This window comes from Myotis davidii, unplaced genomic scaffold (assembly GCF_000327345.1).
Source record: "Myotis davidii unplaced genomic scaffold, ASM32734v1 scaffold38, whole genome shotgun sequence".
Classification (NCBI taxonomy): Eukaryota; Metazoa; Chordata; class Mammalia; order Chiroptera; family Vespertilionidae; genus Myotis; species Myotis davidii.
Genome location: NW_006291383.1, coordinates 1,616,015 through 1,635,587, shown reverse-complemented (window position 1 = coordinate 1,635,587; position 19,573 = coordinate 1,616,015). Strand labels below are relative to the sequence as shown.

Sequence of the window (19,573 nt, the reverse complement as noted above, 5' to 3'; positions counted from 1 at the left end):
TTTAAACAGAAGGGAAAGTTGTTTTTGTTTTTAACATTTTGTAATGATTTCACATCTCATAATAATGTGCTGTGCCCTGAGGTCTTAAATGATGACTAGGAATTAATGGGTCAGAAAATTCTTGTATGAAAAAACAAATGTCACTTAAATCTATATGATTCACTATGATTTGCTTTACAGATATGAATATATCTCTCGTACAAGGACATTATCCACGTGAATGTGCCTTTTCTTGCTTCCCAGAAAAATGTAAACGGCCAGGAGACTAATTATCATAAAAACATAGAACAAGAGTTATCTGTACTCGGACTTGTTGGATCCTTCTTTTCCAAGTAGCCAAGAATGTTCTCTAAGTTGTGTATCTGAGTGTTTACCTGCATGCCACACCTCAACTTATTTACTTATAAAAAATTGGTTGACTAGGATAGAAGGTGTTTTTTTTTATTGCTTAAAGTATTACAAAGAGTATTACATATGTCTCCTTAGGGCGGGGAAAAAAAGAATTTTTTTTTTTTATATAAGCAAACAGTATCCTGTGTTTCTGAGACAGTTCCTCCCACAAGTGAAGTGGACTAAGAAAGTGAGCTAACTTGTTGGCTGTCGCATTCGGTGATGCAACATTTAGAACATGTAATCGTGCCTTTTACAGACATGTAAAATGTCTGTAACACTCGAGTGGCTGCAGCTGTCATCGCATTTTTTTTCTGGATTAAGTTTGGTCAAGAAAGAAGCTGCCTCATTTTCTAGTTGTCATTTGCCCAGGAAGTAAAAGCAAATTGTAATGAGGGAGTCACAGCAGGAGGAACTCCTAACCAATGAGAGGGGTATATTGACTGGCAGCCAGCATGCCGTTCCCGTGATAGATGTATTTTCATACACTGCTGTTCAAGGTCATTCGCTGTTGTCCTTGAGTGCGTAGCCATCAGAAATCATGCAATTCACATTCAAAACAGTTCTGATAATCGGTGCTAAGATGCCTCACTAAAAAAATGAAGAAGAAGAAGAAAAGAAAGAAAAAGAATCAGTCATTAATTTTATAGATAAATGAAACATCTTCAAATTTTTATTGTGGTTTTATCTGGCTGTTGTTGAAAATTGACCAGAAATAAAAAAGAACGTAACTTTCAGAAACAGTTGTGAGGTATATTCATGCAGATTTATTATAGCATGAGAATTCTTATTTTCATTTTAAGACTTCTACTGTATCTTTGAAATATAATTTTTATTAAAAATGCTCAGAAGAAATTTTGCTTTAAGATCTGCCCAAAACCAAAGAAAATGTTCTCACTAACTTTTTGAACTTATCAGTTACACTTTAGTATACTCTATAATTATTTGGAGAGAAAATGATCAAATTATTCACCATTTTTAATTGAAAACTAAACCACACTTACCTAAATATAAAATGATCAAACCATCTTGTTATCCAGTTTTTTATTCTGTATTTGTAGCAAAAAGGTTTAGATATGAATCTAATATTTTCAAGTTAAATTGTATAAAAAATGTGGTAGTTTGGGTCGCACAGTGTTTTCAGTAAATACTGTTTAACGTATTGCTGGGTTTCCAAGTCCTTCTCTCAGTGTGTGTTCACAGTCCGTGTATGTTCACTGAAAACCACAAGGTCCTTCAAGGTCTGTCTTCAGCCTAATTCTCCATCTGTCTTTATCTCTCCCCTTCCTCCCTTGCAGCATAAATCCTAATCATTCGGAAGGTCTCCTCGTTTTCCTGATGAGATCTACTCTCTCTCCTCTAGGCCTTTGATTCTATGACACCTTCTGCATTGAATTCACTCTTTCAGTCTTGCTGTTGCTCTGACTTTAGCTTAGAGCTTTGGGTGAATCCAGTGTCTAGGGATTCAAGACAGGTAGTCTCATACTTTTCTCTGACGTCCCACAAATACTTCTGCTGGCCTGGTCACATACGCACAACCCCCATCGATCTAAAGACATTAGAACTTGTAGCTTTCTTGTGTCTACAGTGGGTAATTAGGTTCCGAGGGTCTGACGTGGGCCTTGAAATGCTTTCCCCATAGAAATTGCTGTAAAGAGTGCTTAGGCGATTGAACTGGCACTACATTTGGAAACATTAGGAATTCTGTAGGCTTTGAAAGCCGGTCTGGAAATCTGGCTGCTATTTGTGGCACTGTTTCTGTGCGTAACTGTGTTCAGAGTTGCAAACAACTGAACTCCAAACCAGCTTGAGGACGTGCTGGATGAGTGCCTGTGTGGAGACATCCTGCGTGGAAGGATCGCGGCTTGTGATCCTGAGAAATGTGACCAGACTGCAGGTGGCATGTGTGATACAGGATCACAAATGGAATGACTTCCTACTTCTTATAGTTAATAAAAAAGTAATCGTCAAGATTTAAAAAAAAAATCCTTACATGATGGATCTTTTCTAACCCCATGCATCACTGTGTCTGATTGGGGGCTCTGACTTTTTCACAGGTAGAATGGGAAGCATCAACCAGAATTCCCATTCAGTTTTAACTTTCCAAAGATCCAGAGAGGGTATTCTCTGTTCTGTCTTAACTCGCAGGCACCCAGGACTCGGGCTGGCTTCCCTCTGGCCCTGGCTTCATCAGGAAGGACATCTGGAATGACGTCTGGAAGACGTCCAGTCTAATTAGCATATTACCTTTTTATTATAGATTATGTTTCTTCAGCTATCATATTTCCTTTTGAAAGACCTCGCCCTTTAAAAAGAGCAACCTGCCTTTTATTGTTTTACGAAAATGGTTAGTGAATCTCGTTGTTTCCAAGATATCCAAGCAACTAATAAGTGTTAAATTATGTTTTATTTCCTTATTTTAATTTTTTTCATCACCCCTTATCCCCCTGTACCATCCTTCACCTCCACTCATGAGCTCTTCACCACAATCACCCGCAGTTGTCCCTATCCATGAGTTATCTCTTTTTTTTCTCAATCCCTTCACCCCCCTAACTGATGTTATTGTTTTTTAAAGCAGAAACAGATTTTTGGAGACCATGCTACTTACCATATTATGCACATTTTAATTTTAACATTTAAAATGATCTGACAGTTACGAGTCTCATCTCTGAACAGTTAAAATATCTGGTTTTAATCCTCACACGAAAATATGTTTATTGATTTGAGAGAGAGAGAGAGAGAAACATTGATATGAGAAAGAAACATGATCGGTTGCCACCTGTACGAGCCCTGACCAGGAATCGAACCTATAACCTTTTTGTTGTACAAGACGATGCTCCAACAAACTGAGCCACCTGGCCAGAGCCAAATAAAATATTTTTATAAAAAATAAAATAACGTAGAGGATACCAAATTGTTCCTACTAGAAAAAACTGGTAGACTCTATGATTTCAAAGACACACTAATAGAAAGTCTGGAAAGATGTATGCTAAATGATTTATGAGGCTTCTTCTAAATCATGGAATTTGATGGGTTAAGAATAGCGGGGTAGGGTTTCCAGTTTTACTAAAGGTATTTCAAAAAGTGGTAGGACTACAGGTAAATTTTTAGCTTTCCTCCCTCCCCCCCCCAAAAAAAAAAACCCTCCAAAATAAAAATCATGCTTCTGTGAAAAATCATTGTTGCTAACGCAAAGCAAATATATTCTCTATGAGGCCTTCAGAAATGTGTGCAAGCTGCCTTCTTTAGACACTTCTACAAGGAAGATAATATTTTAAATGGAAGGTTTTTCTTGAGTTTAACATGCTTTGCCCAAAAGTGAATAAAATTAGTATACATAGAATTAAATATGCTTTTAATATTTTCTATAATAAGGCATAGAATGTTATTTTAAGGCACACATCTGTGAGCTACATACATGATAACAATTATAACCACATTACTAACAAAGTGCATTCTGAGTTAGAAACAAACAAAAGCTTCAAAGGATTCCTGTTTTCTTGGGAAGAACATAAATTAAAACATCAAAGCTGTGTGTTTCTCTTGAGGATCATAGATATTTGGGTAGCTTGTCAGTGCTGGAGTGTGAATGGGCCAGTGTTATTGACTTCCACATGTTACCCAAACATTTTCCATTGACAAATATTAATTGCTTATTAAGTGCTAAAGAGTCTGGTGGTCCAAATATTGAATTGTATAGTGAATGGGCCTTTTAGTTTTGCTTATCATTAGGCAATATGATTGTATTAAAGACACAGAGGTTTAAGCCAGCATATCTCCCACTCTAAGATTGTCACATAGATGTTTCTGCAGAGTTTAATCTCAGTGATAGGCAAATTAATTCATGTCCCTTCAGATTTAAGTGAATTCTCTTTGACCAAACTATAGGGAATGCTTGTTTAAATATGCATTGTGACTTAGTTAATAGTAAAATATCCAGTATATCCTGCATTGATTAAAGTTTATGAATCTAGTGAATCACTGAAATTGCTATCAGAACAAAATTGGTAATTATGATCATTAATATGAGTTTTTATAAATTATTAGTTTGGTTAAAATATTTCAACTCTTATTTTTGAGAAGAATCTGTATATCAAAATGAGCTACCAAATACATATATGTGTGTATATATGGCAACACATACACAAATACACACAAGTTTCATTTTAATTTCTATTTGTTGTCTTTCCCAGTGTTTTATTTTTTATTGAGTTTATTTGAGTGACATTGGTAATAAAATTATATAGGTTTCAGGTGTATAATTCTATAATACATCATCTTTTCTAACTTTTAATGGCATGTCTTTATTCTCTTGTTATAATTACATCCAGAGAAATCTTAAGTATACTTTGTAATGACCTTCATGAAAAATTTGTACATAACTTATGAAATTTAAGCAAAGTTAAAATTACAGACATTTGACTATCAGTTTTGGCTGTTGAGCAGTATCGATAGTTTGGAATTATAAATTTATTCTAATTCAGATATATGTTTATGAAACTAGAAATTTGACTTTTTCATCATTTATCTCCTGTTCCTTAATTAAATAATTACTACTTGATAAAGGGTTATATACAAGATAAAATGTTATCAAACTTCAAAGCAATTTTGTTAGGTATTAATTACAGTGATCCATTAAAAATTTCCCAAAAAAGTGATTTGTACATTGGGGACATTAAAATCTTTCACTTAAAAATAAAAAGTATTAGCTAAAACCCAGGATTTCAAATATATAATTTGTAGAATAGACCCACCTCTTTCTTTCTGTCCACCCCTTCCCTGGGTGGTCTCCTCTGCCGTTTCATCCTCTCCCCTTTTGTCTTTCTCTCACGCGCTCTGCTTGGGTTACCTCAACCACCCAGTCATTCCCAGATATTCCTGGAGAGACTGCTGTGCGCCAGGAACAGTGCTGAGAGCAGGACTTATGCCCCAATATCTGCCCATTTCCTTATACCTCTCAAATCTGTCTCTCCTTCCATAAACCTTCTCCTGAGCTCCAAATTCTTCTTTCTCACTTTCTGACATACAGGGCAGGGCAAATAATATCTGTCTTCTTTTATAGATAAGCAAATGTTTCAGAAAGTTGCCCATATAAAAGCCTCAGTGTAATAAAAATCTGAAATTATTACCAGTGCCTAAATTACATTAGTGTAACAAATCTTGCACATTTTGGTTGATTCTTATTATTCCAGGATGAGGGTGTTACACGTGTTTAGCGTATAATCCTCCGCCAAAAAATTCCAAAGACTATTACTTATTCCAGAGATTGCCAATATGTAGATATCGAAAAGCTCCTTTAATTTGTCACTGTCAGTTTATCCCCAAGTGACATTTCAGTAACTTTCAATAACTGAAAATGGGAAATGCTGCAAGTCTTTGTAAGGAAGAAATTCTGTTTACTTGAGGCCTTTGTGTTATAGTATCATTTAAAATAGCTCACTTTATTATACTTATCCTTAAATCTATTTTCTATTAAGATATTAAAGTGATAGCAAATCTACTTGTCTTTCACCCAGAATGTATATTCTGTTCAATTAGATAGTGATAGAAAATAATTCATCCAATGGTGCCAATGCCCCCTGAATGGAAAAAAGCCACAACAGGTTATCACATAGAGTTGCCATACCGTGAATACGAAACATACCTCGGCCCTCCAGCAAGGAAAAAAATTATAGAGATAAACAACCCACCTTCAACTGTCAAATCTCTGTTTGAAATCATTGAAGACTCACCCCAGGGCGGCGTGCGGCTCATGCGCGGACACTGGGACGGGACCCCCGGTAGGAAAGCTGGCTCTTCAGTCTAGAGTTTTAGGAGGACGTTTGTCATCTACTTCCATCTCGGCCGATGCTTTCAGTTTCTGTATGTTGTGTCCCAAGTCAGAAAGATCCAGGGCCCTGATTTTATAATTATTCTTTCCTCCAGAAGTGCTTACTTGTGGCTCTGCACTGGGTGTGGTCTGTTACCCTGAAGAGGGGCCTCCACAAGGAAGTTAGAGGTATTTGAAGGTCTTTGGTGTTTCCGCTGCTCTTCTTTTCAGGGCTCATCCTCACTTCCCAGGTACTCACTTCTCTGAATGTCTGGCCCATCTCCAACCTACTTCCTGCCTCCGCACACAGATGGACACTTCACGAGGCTCACCCTAACCTCCAGGCTTCTGCCATGCTTGTCCCTCACATATCCTCCACCAGAGCCCAGCCTAGGGGAAATGCCTGCACAATTATATTTTTAGAAATTTCAGGCACCATGTACAGCCAACTGGGGGCACATGTTCAGCTCAGCAGGCATTTCAAATATCCTCCCGCCCTCCCCCTGCCTCCCTCACCCCCAATTGCAACTGCCTGTCTTAATCCCAAACTGCTCCCGAGCAGGCCTGCGACCAAGGCAGCCTGTTCCCTCAGCCCCTGGACCTTGGGGCTCTGAAGCTTCGGTCCAAATTCTCTCATTGTTCACCTTATTTTAGCAAATGTTGTACAAAATAGCTGGCTCCGTTGTGCTGGTACTTATGATGGCAAGATTCTGCCTACTTGTGGAAATGTTTACAATTTATGTTGAAAGTAGGAAGGTGTCTTGTCTGGTTGGGTTTTCCCCTCCCCTTTAAAAAAGTGATGAGGCCTGCAAATAAATATACAGTGTCCTCCTTGATCTTGTTCAGTTTTAAAGTGGGCGGAGTAGAGTCCTACTTTTTTGGGTTTTATTGTCAAATTTGCCATTGGGAAACATCAAGAACCCCAGGAAGAGACAAAGCATATAAAGAGCAATTTTAAAGAGAATATTCTAGGTGGTTAGAGCCCGTATTGACACTGACCAAATCGCTGTAGAAAGTCATGACTCTCCTCTGTACAGCAGGGTTAGTTATATTCGCAGAGCACATTGGAAGTGCCTGTTGAAAACTGTTGGGTAAATGCAAGTATTGCTCATTATTAACCCTGCCTAGCAGTTCTTTCTTTCATGAGAGAAAGGGGGAGTGGGTGTTTAGCAGTTCAACACTTCGTCCCCCGCTAGGGATAATTGCTTGATTTTCTTTTATTGTCCAGGCACTTCTCGAATTAGATTGATTTCTTTGGCTAAAAATATAACAAGACATGATACTCATTCGCATATAAAAAGTGGATCAAACCTCCTTTTATTTCGGAACCTGTTATTTTGGAAAATGTTCTTTCCAGCTGAGCATTTAAGACCCCAGCATCGGGTGTGTTCCATCACAGAGCACTTACAGGTTCGCTGTGCCCATAGCTGCATCTCTGCCGCCAGAGCAGGGGTGCCAGTCAGTCCAGGCAGTGCCTGCACAGAGCTGCCAGTTCAGGGATTCCGCACCAGACAATGGCAGCATTTCCATTACACCCAGGGCTGGAGCACCTCTCAGGCTGAGATTGGAATGAACTCGCCAGATGCACCAAACTATCTAAAACAGCGAGCTTCTCTGAGCCACCACGAGTGGTACTTGCTTTCTTACAAGACAACAAGCCTGTCTTTCAGCCGCCGCTGCAGTCAGTGCTCAGTGGTGTCTGTGTTGCTTCAAAAGGGCCCTGTGGGGCACCTTGCCTGTGGAATGGTGTGTGCATCTGTGTGCGCATGCGCGTATGTTAATGAGTTTGATCTGGAGTGTCTAAAATAGGTTTTAAATGAACTAACAGATTAATAAATTCAGTATCTAACAGTACCTCCACCACAACAAAGGAAAACAGGACAATGATTAGTGAAACGAGCAGGAGTACTAGTATTTACCAATAGATACACAGAATGAGCATAAATTTAGTTCTGAGTTTCTTGGCAGTACAGTGAGCATGTTTTGGATTATGTAATTATTGTTTCATAATAAAAAGAAAGCAACAAAATTGATCTGGGAAGATAAACATTTTCCTGGCAGAAAATTCTAAGATGAACTTATTTCACAGGATCGTCTATTAGACACGTAATGCAGAGCGTCTTCAACTGATACAGAAATATTCACATAGATGTTGTAAATACCAGCCCTCTGTAAAAGATGACGACGTATATGAAATGGTTCATGAAGACTTTGCTGAGGAGCCTGTATGTCTGGTGTTCTGTCTTTCCAAGAGCGCTAACCTAGCTCGTCTCACAGAGGGTCCCTAACTGTGACCTGTGGGTTGGTACACCCTCTGGACCTGCTGCTTCTTAGCCAACTCACTGGTGCATTCTCTTGTCTGAAGTACATTCCAATTGCTGATCACGGGATCTGAAGGAGGCAGGCTTAACATTCTGTTTTGAGATTTTGGGGTCCAAACTCCAAAATGAAGATCAGTCCGCCTCTGCACAGAGTTGGGCTTTGGGGAGCTTTCAAGAAGGGCCAACATGCAGAAGAGTAGCTTTCAACCTGCTCTCACTGCTCTCACTTTTAGATGCACACTGGGCCCCCAGAGCATGGGAGAACTATTTCACTCAAATGTGTTTAATGGAATGGTTGCATTAAATGCCACAAGGGGCCAGGCAGGAAGTGAGGGAGCCAGGCAGCCGGTGTTGTGGTACACAGGCCCTGTGTTGTGTCAGGGCTGGGACTGGCGAAGTGGCTGAGGGGCCACCTTCACTCAGCTCTGACTGATGGATGTCCCCACGTGTGAACTGTGGCCCAGGATTGCCTGAGCTTCTAGTTTCAGGAGAGGGTAGAAATCTTGATTTTGCAAGGTACCTGCTTAATCAACTATCTTAACCATAAAATAGCCTCGGATTGACCCAACAGAATTTCAAATTTTTAACAATTTCAGATTTTGAATCTTGATTTAAAAAACTATCAAAGTTGCTTTCCCTGTGAGCTTGTTTAACTGACCTAGTAAGTGGGAATGGTCATTTCCCCCCCTTTAATTGTTTGCACCCCGCCCCCCCAAACCTACAATGATTTTCATTCAAATGCAGATGGTGTTGAGCTGGTTTCTTGCAATAGTTGTTCAGCATGCTCACCCTATTGCTTAATGTAGCACCACATTTGTGGGCTAGTACCATGGACAGTTACCACAGTTGTTTAACCTCCACAGTCTGAAATCTGTTTCTGGACCACCTAGTATGTTAGTGGGTGCCAATCCTGGGATGTATTATTAGGGATTTTTTTTTGATGTGTGGTTTTCATTAAATGGTGTACTCAAGTAATTAAGTTATGTGATTGTTTACATTTGTCTAATCATTTTTTTTCAGTTTTACTGAGATATAATTGACATCTAACATTGTGTAGTTTTAAGGTGATGACTTGATACACTTACGTGTTGCAAAACGATTACCACCCTGGCATTTAGCTAATACCCCCATCCCCTCACATAATCACCATTTGTTTTTTGCAGTGAGAACATTTAAGATCTACTTTCTTAGCACCTTTCAAGTATATATGTCTGGTCACCTTTCAATAAGGAGTGTGGCGGGGTGGGGGGGAGTAACAAAAATTAATAGTATTTATTGAGTCTTATTCTGTGCCATGCATTGTGCAGAGTGCTATAGCTATAGTAACTCATGTAGTTTTCACAAAGCTCTTTAAAGCAGGTATTATCAATATCACGATCATCATCATTTCTACGTTATAAGTAGATTTGGGTACTCAGGTTGGGTAACGTAAATAAGTTGCCCAAGGTCCCACAGTCAGTAAGTTTTGGAGCCCAAATGCAGCCAGGCGGTCTGACTTAGCCGCAAGCCCAGAGCTAGACCAGTAAAATAGTTTTCCTCTATTGAAAAACAGGCATTATTTTGGATCACACAGTGCCCTGAAAACCCAGTGACAGTAAAGAACACAATCCGAAGAGCACCGAGGAACATCCTTGTATTCCCTCCCATCTTCCTTCCACCTTATAATCCCTCAGAAATGAATTATGAGAAGAGTCTTACAGAAATTTACAATATGGTTGGGGCTTAAGCATACGTTAAACTTGCTGCTTCCACCAAGAGTCAAGGTTCACAATTCTTCAGCCAATAGACACAAACCTTCCTGGTATTGTCTTGGTTTAAGGGAACACATTTCCCCATTTCTTTCGAGACACAGGGAGGAGACCAACCTAGAGATTGTGAGCTAACTGAATATTGCTTAATTTGGGAGATGTAAGCTCTTTAATAGCTGAGTGTAAGGATACTAATATAATAATATAATATACTAATTTTCTTAGTATCCCAGTGTTTTCGATAACTATAACTATCATTAAATTTTAGTATAATTTTTATGAGTAAAGACTTTATCAAGGACCTAGTCTAAAATACAACTTCCTTTTTTTTAATTCATGGTTAAATCAATGAGAGCTATTTGGCAAAAGCTCAGAATTATCCCTGCTAACTTGTTTTTAATAGTATTTGATTTATATCTGTGGTCAGAGCTACAACACATGCATATATGTGTGTTTACTAATTGCAGCCATATGCATTTGAACACAGTGTTATTGGTAGGAAATGAAGCATAAAACATGAAAAATGTATAATTATTAAGGGTTGAAATGATAGTTTTTAACTCCTCCTGGGACAGGTATGTTATGATATAACTTTGATTGTCTTTCATTACAGATGAGTAAGGTTCCTGGGTAGATCTGGTGATCAGTTTCTTACCTTTCTAATTAACTGTAAAATTCTTCCCCCTAATGGACATAAGTGAATTAACATACTAGTTTTCCCATCAATATGTGCTTTTCCTTGGACTCATGCTGTCCACCAATTCGGAGAGAGGTGGACTCTTCAAAACAAGACTGAACTTTAGAGAGACCCGGGAGAGGACTTTGGCTGCTTTCTGATTTCTCTAATCTGGTTTTATAAATACAATAAAGCACATAGCAGCATTTAATATTCACCACATACTGTTCAAAACTGAATGCATCTGCATGCGTGTGCGTCATAGTTCTGTGGAACAGTCCAGTTAATGACTCTGACGTTTATTCTAGACAATCCACGGACACAAGGGCCCGATCACTGCAGTGGCCTTCGCTCCTGATGGGCGCTATCTTGCCACCTATTCGAACACTGACAGCCACATTTCCTTCTGGCAGGTAAGTGAGGATGCTGCAGGCCCTAAAGTGTACGGCATGATCTGCTGGGAAAGGCTGCCTGCGGCTGCCAGCCCTCTCTCTCTTCTTCAACCAATGTCAAGCATTTATGCCTTGCTGATTATGTGCCCGATGCTAGCATGCAGGGTACACCGAGGATGCTGGAAAGGGGGCAGTCTGCTCTCCCAGAACTTAGTCTCAGGGAGGCACAGGTAAATAAGAAAGCAACGCCAGCATGGAGAGGAACCTGAGGCCAGGTTGTGGGATGGCTTCATAAGGAAGCCATGTCTGAGCCGAGACATGCTGATGCTGAGGCAGGGTAGGGGGGAGTGGGTGCTGAGGGAGAGGTGCGCAGGGCGTGTTGAGAGGGCCTGGCCTGGAAGAACTGATGAATATGAGGCATCCAGGCAACTCTGACAGGGCCTAGGGCAGGGGTGGGCAAACTTTTTGACTCGAGGGCCACAATGGGTTCTTAAACTGGACCGGAGGGCCGGAACAAAAGCATGAATGGAGTGTTTGTGTGAACTAATATAAATTCAAACTAAACATCATTACATAAAAGGGTACGGTCTTTTTTTTTTTTTTTTTTTAGTTTTATTCATTCCAGGGGCCGTAGTTTGCCCACGGCTGGCCTAGGGCGTAGGGAGAGAGGCAGCCTCATGTTAACGTCATGTCCGTTGATAGTATCTCATTCTGTGTGCTTCCAGGGTTTCCCACATTGGGCTCTTCATCCCCAAATTATCAAAACATTTTTTAAAACCCGAGCAGCATTGACTGGCATGAAAATGCCCGTTTTATTCTGATTAAAATGAGTATTAATTTTAAACAACTAATTTTTACAGTAGATCCTTTTTTACCACCAGTGATTAATTTCTATCCAATCTTCTTTTTAATTATGTTACTGCTGATAATTACAAAAAATTACATATTACCAACTTCCTCCCTCCACCCTCCCAAAAAAATAGGTTAATTTAAAATTTTGTTGTTGCCTTTACTTTCCTAGGATGCAAGTATGTTTAATGAGCACCAGAGCGAGTCAGGCAACACCCAAGTCTCTAAACCCAACATTAGAATTTAAAATGCAGCCCATGTCTCACGTGCTTACATTATACCCAGATTGGAAGTCACAGAAACATCATGTCAGCTGATCAAGAAAACACAGTAAAGCCTCTTCCAGATGTTTAGAGAGTTTTTATTTGAATTGAAGAAAGTCCAGAACAGGGGTCCTCAAACATTTCAAACAGGGGGCCAGTTCACTGTCCCTCAGACCGTTGGAGGGCCGAACTATAGTTTAAAAAAAAACTATGAACAAATTCCTGTGCACACTACACATATCTTATTTTAAAGTAAAAAAACAAAATGGGAACAAATACAATATTTGCATTTGCATGTGGCCCGCGGGCCATAGTTTGAGGACCCCTGGTCCAGAAAGTAGTGTTGGATCTGCTGCTGCTGTCCCCACATGGACTTGCTGATTTATTTAGATGCATATTGTTTAGTTCGAATGATGTATGATATCACACTCTTATATCATTCCAGTAAATGCACTGTAATATATTTTGAAAACTTAACGAGGTCTTATTAATAGAGAACCTTACAAAAGCCATCAGCTATTAAAATCTTTGCTGAGAAATGAGTGTTAATGAGAAGTATTGGGTGGATAATTACTCAAGTGAGACTTTAGTAAAAGGCTGTGTGCAGCATCAGTTACTCTGAGAGTAGCAATAAAACACTTCCTGTTTTGATGAATTACATCTGTATGTGTTCCTATGTGTCCAGAAAATCAGCTTCCTAGGACTGGTTTGTGGAGCATTGTTTTTAAAGGGAAGGGAAAAGTTTTCCATCATACAGTAGAATGCTATTTAGCCATTTAAAAAGGATGATGTAAATCTATAGTCATTAACATGAAAAGATTGCCCTCAACATTTTGTTGAATGAAAAAAGCAGATTGTGAGACTGCCTATTAATGTGAGCCTGTTTATGTAAAGTCCTTTACATTTTAACTTCTCCTTATGTATATGGAAGGTCTGGAGGGTGTTTACTGAACTTGCTTATCTCTGGGCAGTGGGATTTCAGGGGATTTTGGCTTTCTTGTTTATACTTCTCTTTCGTATTTCAATTTTCCAACAAGAGTATTTATCTTTATGATCAAGAAAACATTTAATGTTACCAAATATTACAACTCCAGGTCATTTTCCTTCATTTTAAGGTCAAAACGCCCCCACTTTAGCAGAGTTTATAGCCAGTCAATGGCAAAAAAAAAAAAGAAAAAAATTATTTCATTCATATGTGTAAAAATTATTTTTCACACATACATACATACTGAATAACAAAATAGGTAGTTGTTTTTGTGAGAATTCATTGACTGAGTTTATTGGAAAAATTAATACTCACCCTTACAACTTGAGATTCACCTCTGATTTGAAGAGGTCATAGAAAGGATGGTCTAACATGAGGGTCTTCACCATTCCAACTTGTGCAACTGTAATAGTCCTGTCCAGAGGCAGGAAGGCTGTTGACCCTACCGAAGGCAAATGTCAATCGTCTGAGGGATGGCTCAGCTTGTAAAGGGAACCCAGATATATATAAAAAAAATCTTTCCATCCTAAAATTCCAGTAAGGTATTCTTTCCCTGCCCCCTATTAGCCCTCAAGCCATTTCTCGTACTTGGCTAAATTTGAAGAAAAGAATTAAAAATAAGGAAGTGTGAGCATATTGAATACCCTGAGCATTTTAAGCCACCAGCAGAAATCAGGCTTCATACTTATTTTCATAGAAAATCCATGAAGAATGAAAAGTACTTTGTGGTTATTTATCAACTGAGAAATTAGATTTTTTAAAAGCACGGTATGCCTGTTGATGCCAGTTCATTTTAACCAGCAATTTTCTGGATCGCTTAGATATGATCTGTAAGAGGACTGAATTACTGTGCGCTGTTACTTTTTGTACAAGTGAGAACTATAAAATCAAGCTCACCATCATTATTTATGTTGAAACTCTTTGGGAACCTCCAGGAAGCGATAAGGCACTCATTTTTGTCCTTTTTTGGAATTTCGGGGAAGAAGGAAGCAAGGGGCACGGCTTTGGAGGATGACAGGTAGGGACTGCCCGGCTCTAAATGGTGACCGAACTTTAACTGAAAGAGTTAATGATAACCATACATTTGGTTTTAAAATGTGACCTCGGACACTAGTGATTTTTTTTCACCTCTGTGCAGTGTTCGGCACTATTATTAATGCAGTAAAATCAGTAACATTAGTCATCTTAAAAGGGTTATTACTCAAGATGATTTAAATTGTGAAAATGTCAGTAGAGCCTGCACGCATCCTGCTAGAGACGCCGTGATTTACACCCTCTGACACCGTCCTGCTCTGAGCCGGCCCGGGCAAGGAGCCGCTGCGTGCTGCTCTGATCCACATGCAGAGTGTCCGAGGGCTGGCCAGGGCTCCGGGTGCCAGCCGTCTGCGTGCATTGGGTCACAAGCTGCAGGCCTCACGCAGACCCCCAGAATCTCGGACGTCTAGAGGAGAAGAATCGGTGGGAAAAGTAGTGCAAAGAAAAACATTATTTCCGAGACCTCATTCCTGATTTTCAGTATGGATCCCATGTGACTTATAAATCCACGAAAGGCATGCACTGGGAAAATGTTAACTGGTATTTGGAGTCTAAAGGGCTCATCAGATGCAATCGCTCGGACAGCAGTTTACTGAGATAACTGCTGCCTGATAGTTAGCACTTGGACCGAATGCATAGTTGTTTGGGAACCATAATTCCCACGTTAGTTTTCACTTATGTGAATGGATTAAAGAACTTAAAATTCAAGTCAAATTCAGAAAAGCTGCCAGAAAGTAGAAATAAATGACTAATAAAGAGATATTGCTAATAAGGCGTGGAAGTATACTACCTTTAGCACGGCAGCAAAAGAGTGAGCCACAGACACGGTGTTCAGATGTAGCTGATTCTTATTTTCCCTTCAAACCGAGGTAGAGCTTCCCAGAGACTGAATTTTCTAAACAGCAGGTGAGGAGGGCAGGCGTTGGTAGATAGGGATGGGGCGGTCTACTGCTTAACTTCGCTTCATTTTCTTGAACTTATGGTAAGTCCCCACACTTGCCTTTGTGGACTCATCCGTCAGCACTGTTGAGAACAAAGAGATCTGCAGTAGAAAATATCCATAATTTCCAAATACTGTCTGATTAAAACTTTTTTTTTTCAAATCCTTATCTGAGGATATTTTTTCCATTGAGTTCTAGAGAGAGTAGAAGGGAGGGAGAGAGAGAGAGAGCGAAAGAGAAACATCAGTGTACCTGCAACCGAGGTACGAGCCCTTGACTGGAGATCAAACCCGTGACCCCTCGGTCCACAGGCCAACACTCTAGCCACCGAGCAAAACCGGCCAGGGCTTGAACCGTTTTGTTAACATGCACAGTGTAGCGTCCTTCTTAAAGATTGCGCTTTCCTGCTGTCAGGTTCTACCCACGAAGAAAAATTTCTCTGGATTTATGCTTTTACCGTAGCAATATCAGAACAACTTCACATACATGGCAAGGTCCCTTCAGTGGTTCAGAATGAGCTCTCAGATGAGCATGAGCAAGGCTGTGGGGGAGGAAGTGACCGGGGGTGGGTGTCACCTGGCCTGTGCGGCAGGGAAGGGAAGGAGTCTCTGTGTGACACGTGTGCTCTCCTGTCCCTGTGTCCCCAGATGAACACCTCGCTGCTGGGAAGCATCGGCATGCTCAACTCGGCACCCCAGCTGCGCTGTATTAAGACCTACCAGGTGCCCCCCGTGCAGCCGGCCTCCCCCGGCCCCCACAACGCCCTCCGGCTAGCCCGGCTCATCTGGACATCCAACCGCAACATCATCCTGATGGCCCACGACGGGAAGGAGCACCGCTTCATGGTCTGAGCTGGCGCCGCCCGTGCCTGCTCTCACGCACGCAGTTCTCTAAGCCCAGATCCCTCTGTCCTTATGCTGGGTCCCTCCTCAGTGCTGCCCACCCAGGGGCATCGGGGGCGCGGCCTGGTCTGTGTCACTTCTGCATGGTCTGGGACATTCGCCTGCTCGGGCACCTATTGGTTCAGAGGCATGCACACACCGCTCTGCAGGATGCGGCCTTCCGTCACAGGTCACGTCTCCCTGCTGGAGAGGGAGGGAGGCAGTCCCTGGGCACACTCCTTGGCTGGCTGCACCGGAAGTCAGCGAACACTGATCGCCACCCAGCCCACATCAGCAGTCCCTCGAGCTGCACCCCCTTTCTGAAATGCTGCTGGGGCCGGTCATTCTGGCACTGGGTTTTGAGGTAACGTGGCCGTCCTAATTGTCAAAATTATTTTCCTTTGGATTTCCTAAAACACATTATTGTTTACCACAAGGATTCTGTGTTTACATGTTTTTTTTTTCCTTCAGCTGATTGTTAGGAAATTGCTAATCCGACTACCTAGGGATTAACCACTATCTTTGTTATTAATACCTAACCGATTTTGGATTAATGAGAAAATATACCAAACAAAGAATTTTTCCCCTGGTGGAGAATAGTTTCCCAGACACAGCCTTCTAAAATGTTCACATCCTGCTTAAGTGATGGCGTATTTAGTAGTTTAAAACAAAACCATCTCTTGATGATCTAGTTAATATAATTATCCAATCACTATAACAAATCTCTTAAATGGACTTTACAAAAAAGAATAAGTTTAGAAGCATAGCATATACCTAAAAAGAAGATGCTGTGTCAGTGGCTGCAGGATGTTCAAGTCAGAGCTTGCCCTTCCTTCCAGAAACTTCACAGACCTGCAGTTCCCAGGCATACGGCTTAGGTCAGTTATCACGTAATCGTTCAGCCTTCAAACTGCTACTGATCAACTGCAGACAAATAAAGACAGCGTTTATTTAAACAAGTATCCTAGAAAATTAGGGACAGTAAGACAAGCACCCGGGCGTCTGTATGGGGACAGGGCTCGGTCAGCCTGAGGACATTGCGGTGAGAGCTCACCACCCTCTGACGGCGGCTTTCCTCTCTCACCTCGCACGTCACATTCTGCGGCTCTGGCTCACAGTGATGGGGGGAATCCATCAAATAATATTCTGTATGAATCGCTCCTGACAAACCTCAATCTGTATATAGTTGGGGATTTGGTTGGTTGGTTGGCTAGTTGAGTGAAATGGGGGTGTTAATGCAGAAGTAGAAAATTATTTATGAAATTCAGAGAAAATATGTGAAGTTTACAGAGGAACTGAAATCATAATGGTAGCATTAATTTAATGTAGATGTCCGGGTTCATGTAATATCCAAAGAGTAAGAGCATAGTCCGGGAACAAATATAACTGTAGTTTTCTTGAAACAGATTTTTAAAAACCTTGTTAAGAAACTAAGACCACTAGCCCTCTGTCCCCTATTGATGTGAAGTATGTTATTTCCACTGATGGCAAACCTGTACTCGTCCTTGGTTGTAGACTCTGGGTGTTCTTTCACAGGTGAATTTATGACACATGCATGTACATTGTACTTATAAAGATAAGAAATATAGTTTCCAGGAAGGAACCACGAACTATGCAGTGTAGACTTTGTTTGCTGGACACGCTGTTGTGTTCGATGTAGGTAGAGAAGCCGAGGTAAATGGTTGTCCCCGAGGGCTCGAGTCCTCTCGGGCCCCAGCACCCATCTCCTGTGTGAACGGCAGTGGGGGTACATTCATTCTGGACTGCACAGCTGTTTTGGAATGCTGATGTAGAAGGATACGTTGGAGATTTCTTGAAACAAAATGTTCAGTGCATCCCGAGAAAGGTGCATCCCTAGGCAGGCCCCAGCGTGCACGGATGGATGGACGGCGCAAGCCACGGACATTTAGAACAACGCCGTGAGGCCCGCAGGAGCCAGACACCTGGGCAGCTCGGCCGGCCTGTCTCGCATTGTCTGCAGATAGCCGAAGTTATTGGCCAGGAGAATATTTCGATTACAGAACTCTGGGGTGGATGATGGGTGATGGTTAGACAGATATCTCTCACTGCTGAACTAATATTTGCATTCTTGTTAACACACATCTTTCCTTGGCTATTTTGACAACCACAGTCCACACTTCACCACAGCTTAGGTTTCTCAGCACCAAGGTAAACTTCGTATTGTCATGCCAGTGTATGCTTTCGGTGTTTTATTACTTTCCTAGGCACTGTATTTGGACCTTTCCTTGTTAATGTAGAGGCACATGTGGCCTCTCCGATCATTTACAAGCGGAAGATGACATGATGCGATGCCTGTGTGGGAAAGTACTGCCTGGACTCACCACGTCCAGCGAGTGGATTAAATGTCTGCCTCCCAAGACAGCTCTTGGCGACTCCACTTAGTAGATTCTATATGTGCCGGGTGTTCCTCTGTACATATGTGTGTTAAATAAAGCTGGATTGTACTGAAGATTGTTTTTCCCATTAAAACCATTATTCACTCTTAAACATTCTCAATTGAAATCCATATGCTTCCCCAACTCCATCCTCCCCACTCCCTTTGGTACCAAATCAAGCCTTCCATCTCCATCTAATTATTCATTTCCCCAGAGAGCCAGCTTCAGGACAGGTGAATTTGTTCACCAAGGACAATAGCGCAGCAGCAAGGGAGTCCCCCTCCTGCAGTGCCCAAATGTGAGCGCTGAGAAGCACCCTACCAGAAACTCAACAGCGCCCTCTGTGGTTTGGGCAAGGGAATTGCATGCACATTGCCCTCATCTCCACCCCAAGTTGCTCCTATAAATGGATTGCTAATTGTACCAAGTTATGTCTTGTCAGATATGATGACATGGGTTGGCGGCCCCAAAATAGGGGGCTGGATTGAGATCATGCAATTCACTTAATTTAATACTCGTTTGGAGTTGGATTTGAATCCCTGAAATAAAGGGTGGAATTGGTTTTCAAAAAAGCAAGAGTAACAAAAGAGATCATTATGGCTCACAGAGGGTTACATGTGTAAATAGTGAGTGTACTTCTTTAATTTTCAGACAGGAACATAGAACATCTTGAAATGAGTCATTGTCATGTAGCCGAATAATTTTCTTTTTTTTTTTTAATTACCCAGAATCTCATCATCAGGTTCTATAAACATTTTATTTATTTTTTAAAAAATTTTATTGATTTTTTACAGACAGGAAGGGAGAGAGATAGAGAGTCAGAAACATCGATGAGAGAGAAACATCAATCAGCTGCCTCCTGCACATCTCCTACTGGGGATATGCCC

The 19,573-nt window shown here is 41.0% G+C and overlaps 1 protein-coding gene across 6 annotated transcripts in view; it reads left to right on the top strand.

Moving 5' to 3' along the window:
• Positions 1-18,798, top strand: part of WDR7 (WD repeat domain 7) — a 288,252-nt gene extending 269,454 nt beyond the window's left edge. For all 6 annotated transcript variants that reach the window (XM_006764456.2, XM_006764458.2, XM_006764460.2 and 3 more), the window contains 2 exons: positions 11,253-11,357; positions 16,057-18,798. In XM_006764456.2, coding sequence (XP_006764519.1) covers positions 11,253-11,357; positions 16,057-16,260 — 309 coding nt within the window. In that variant the 3' untranslated portion in view covers positions 16,261-18,798. The remainder of the gene's footprint in view (positions 1-11,252; positions 11,358-16,056) is intronic.
• Positions 18,799-19,573: the final 775 nt, after the last annotated feature.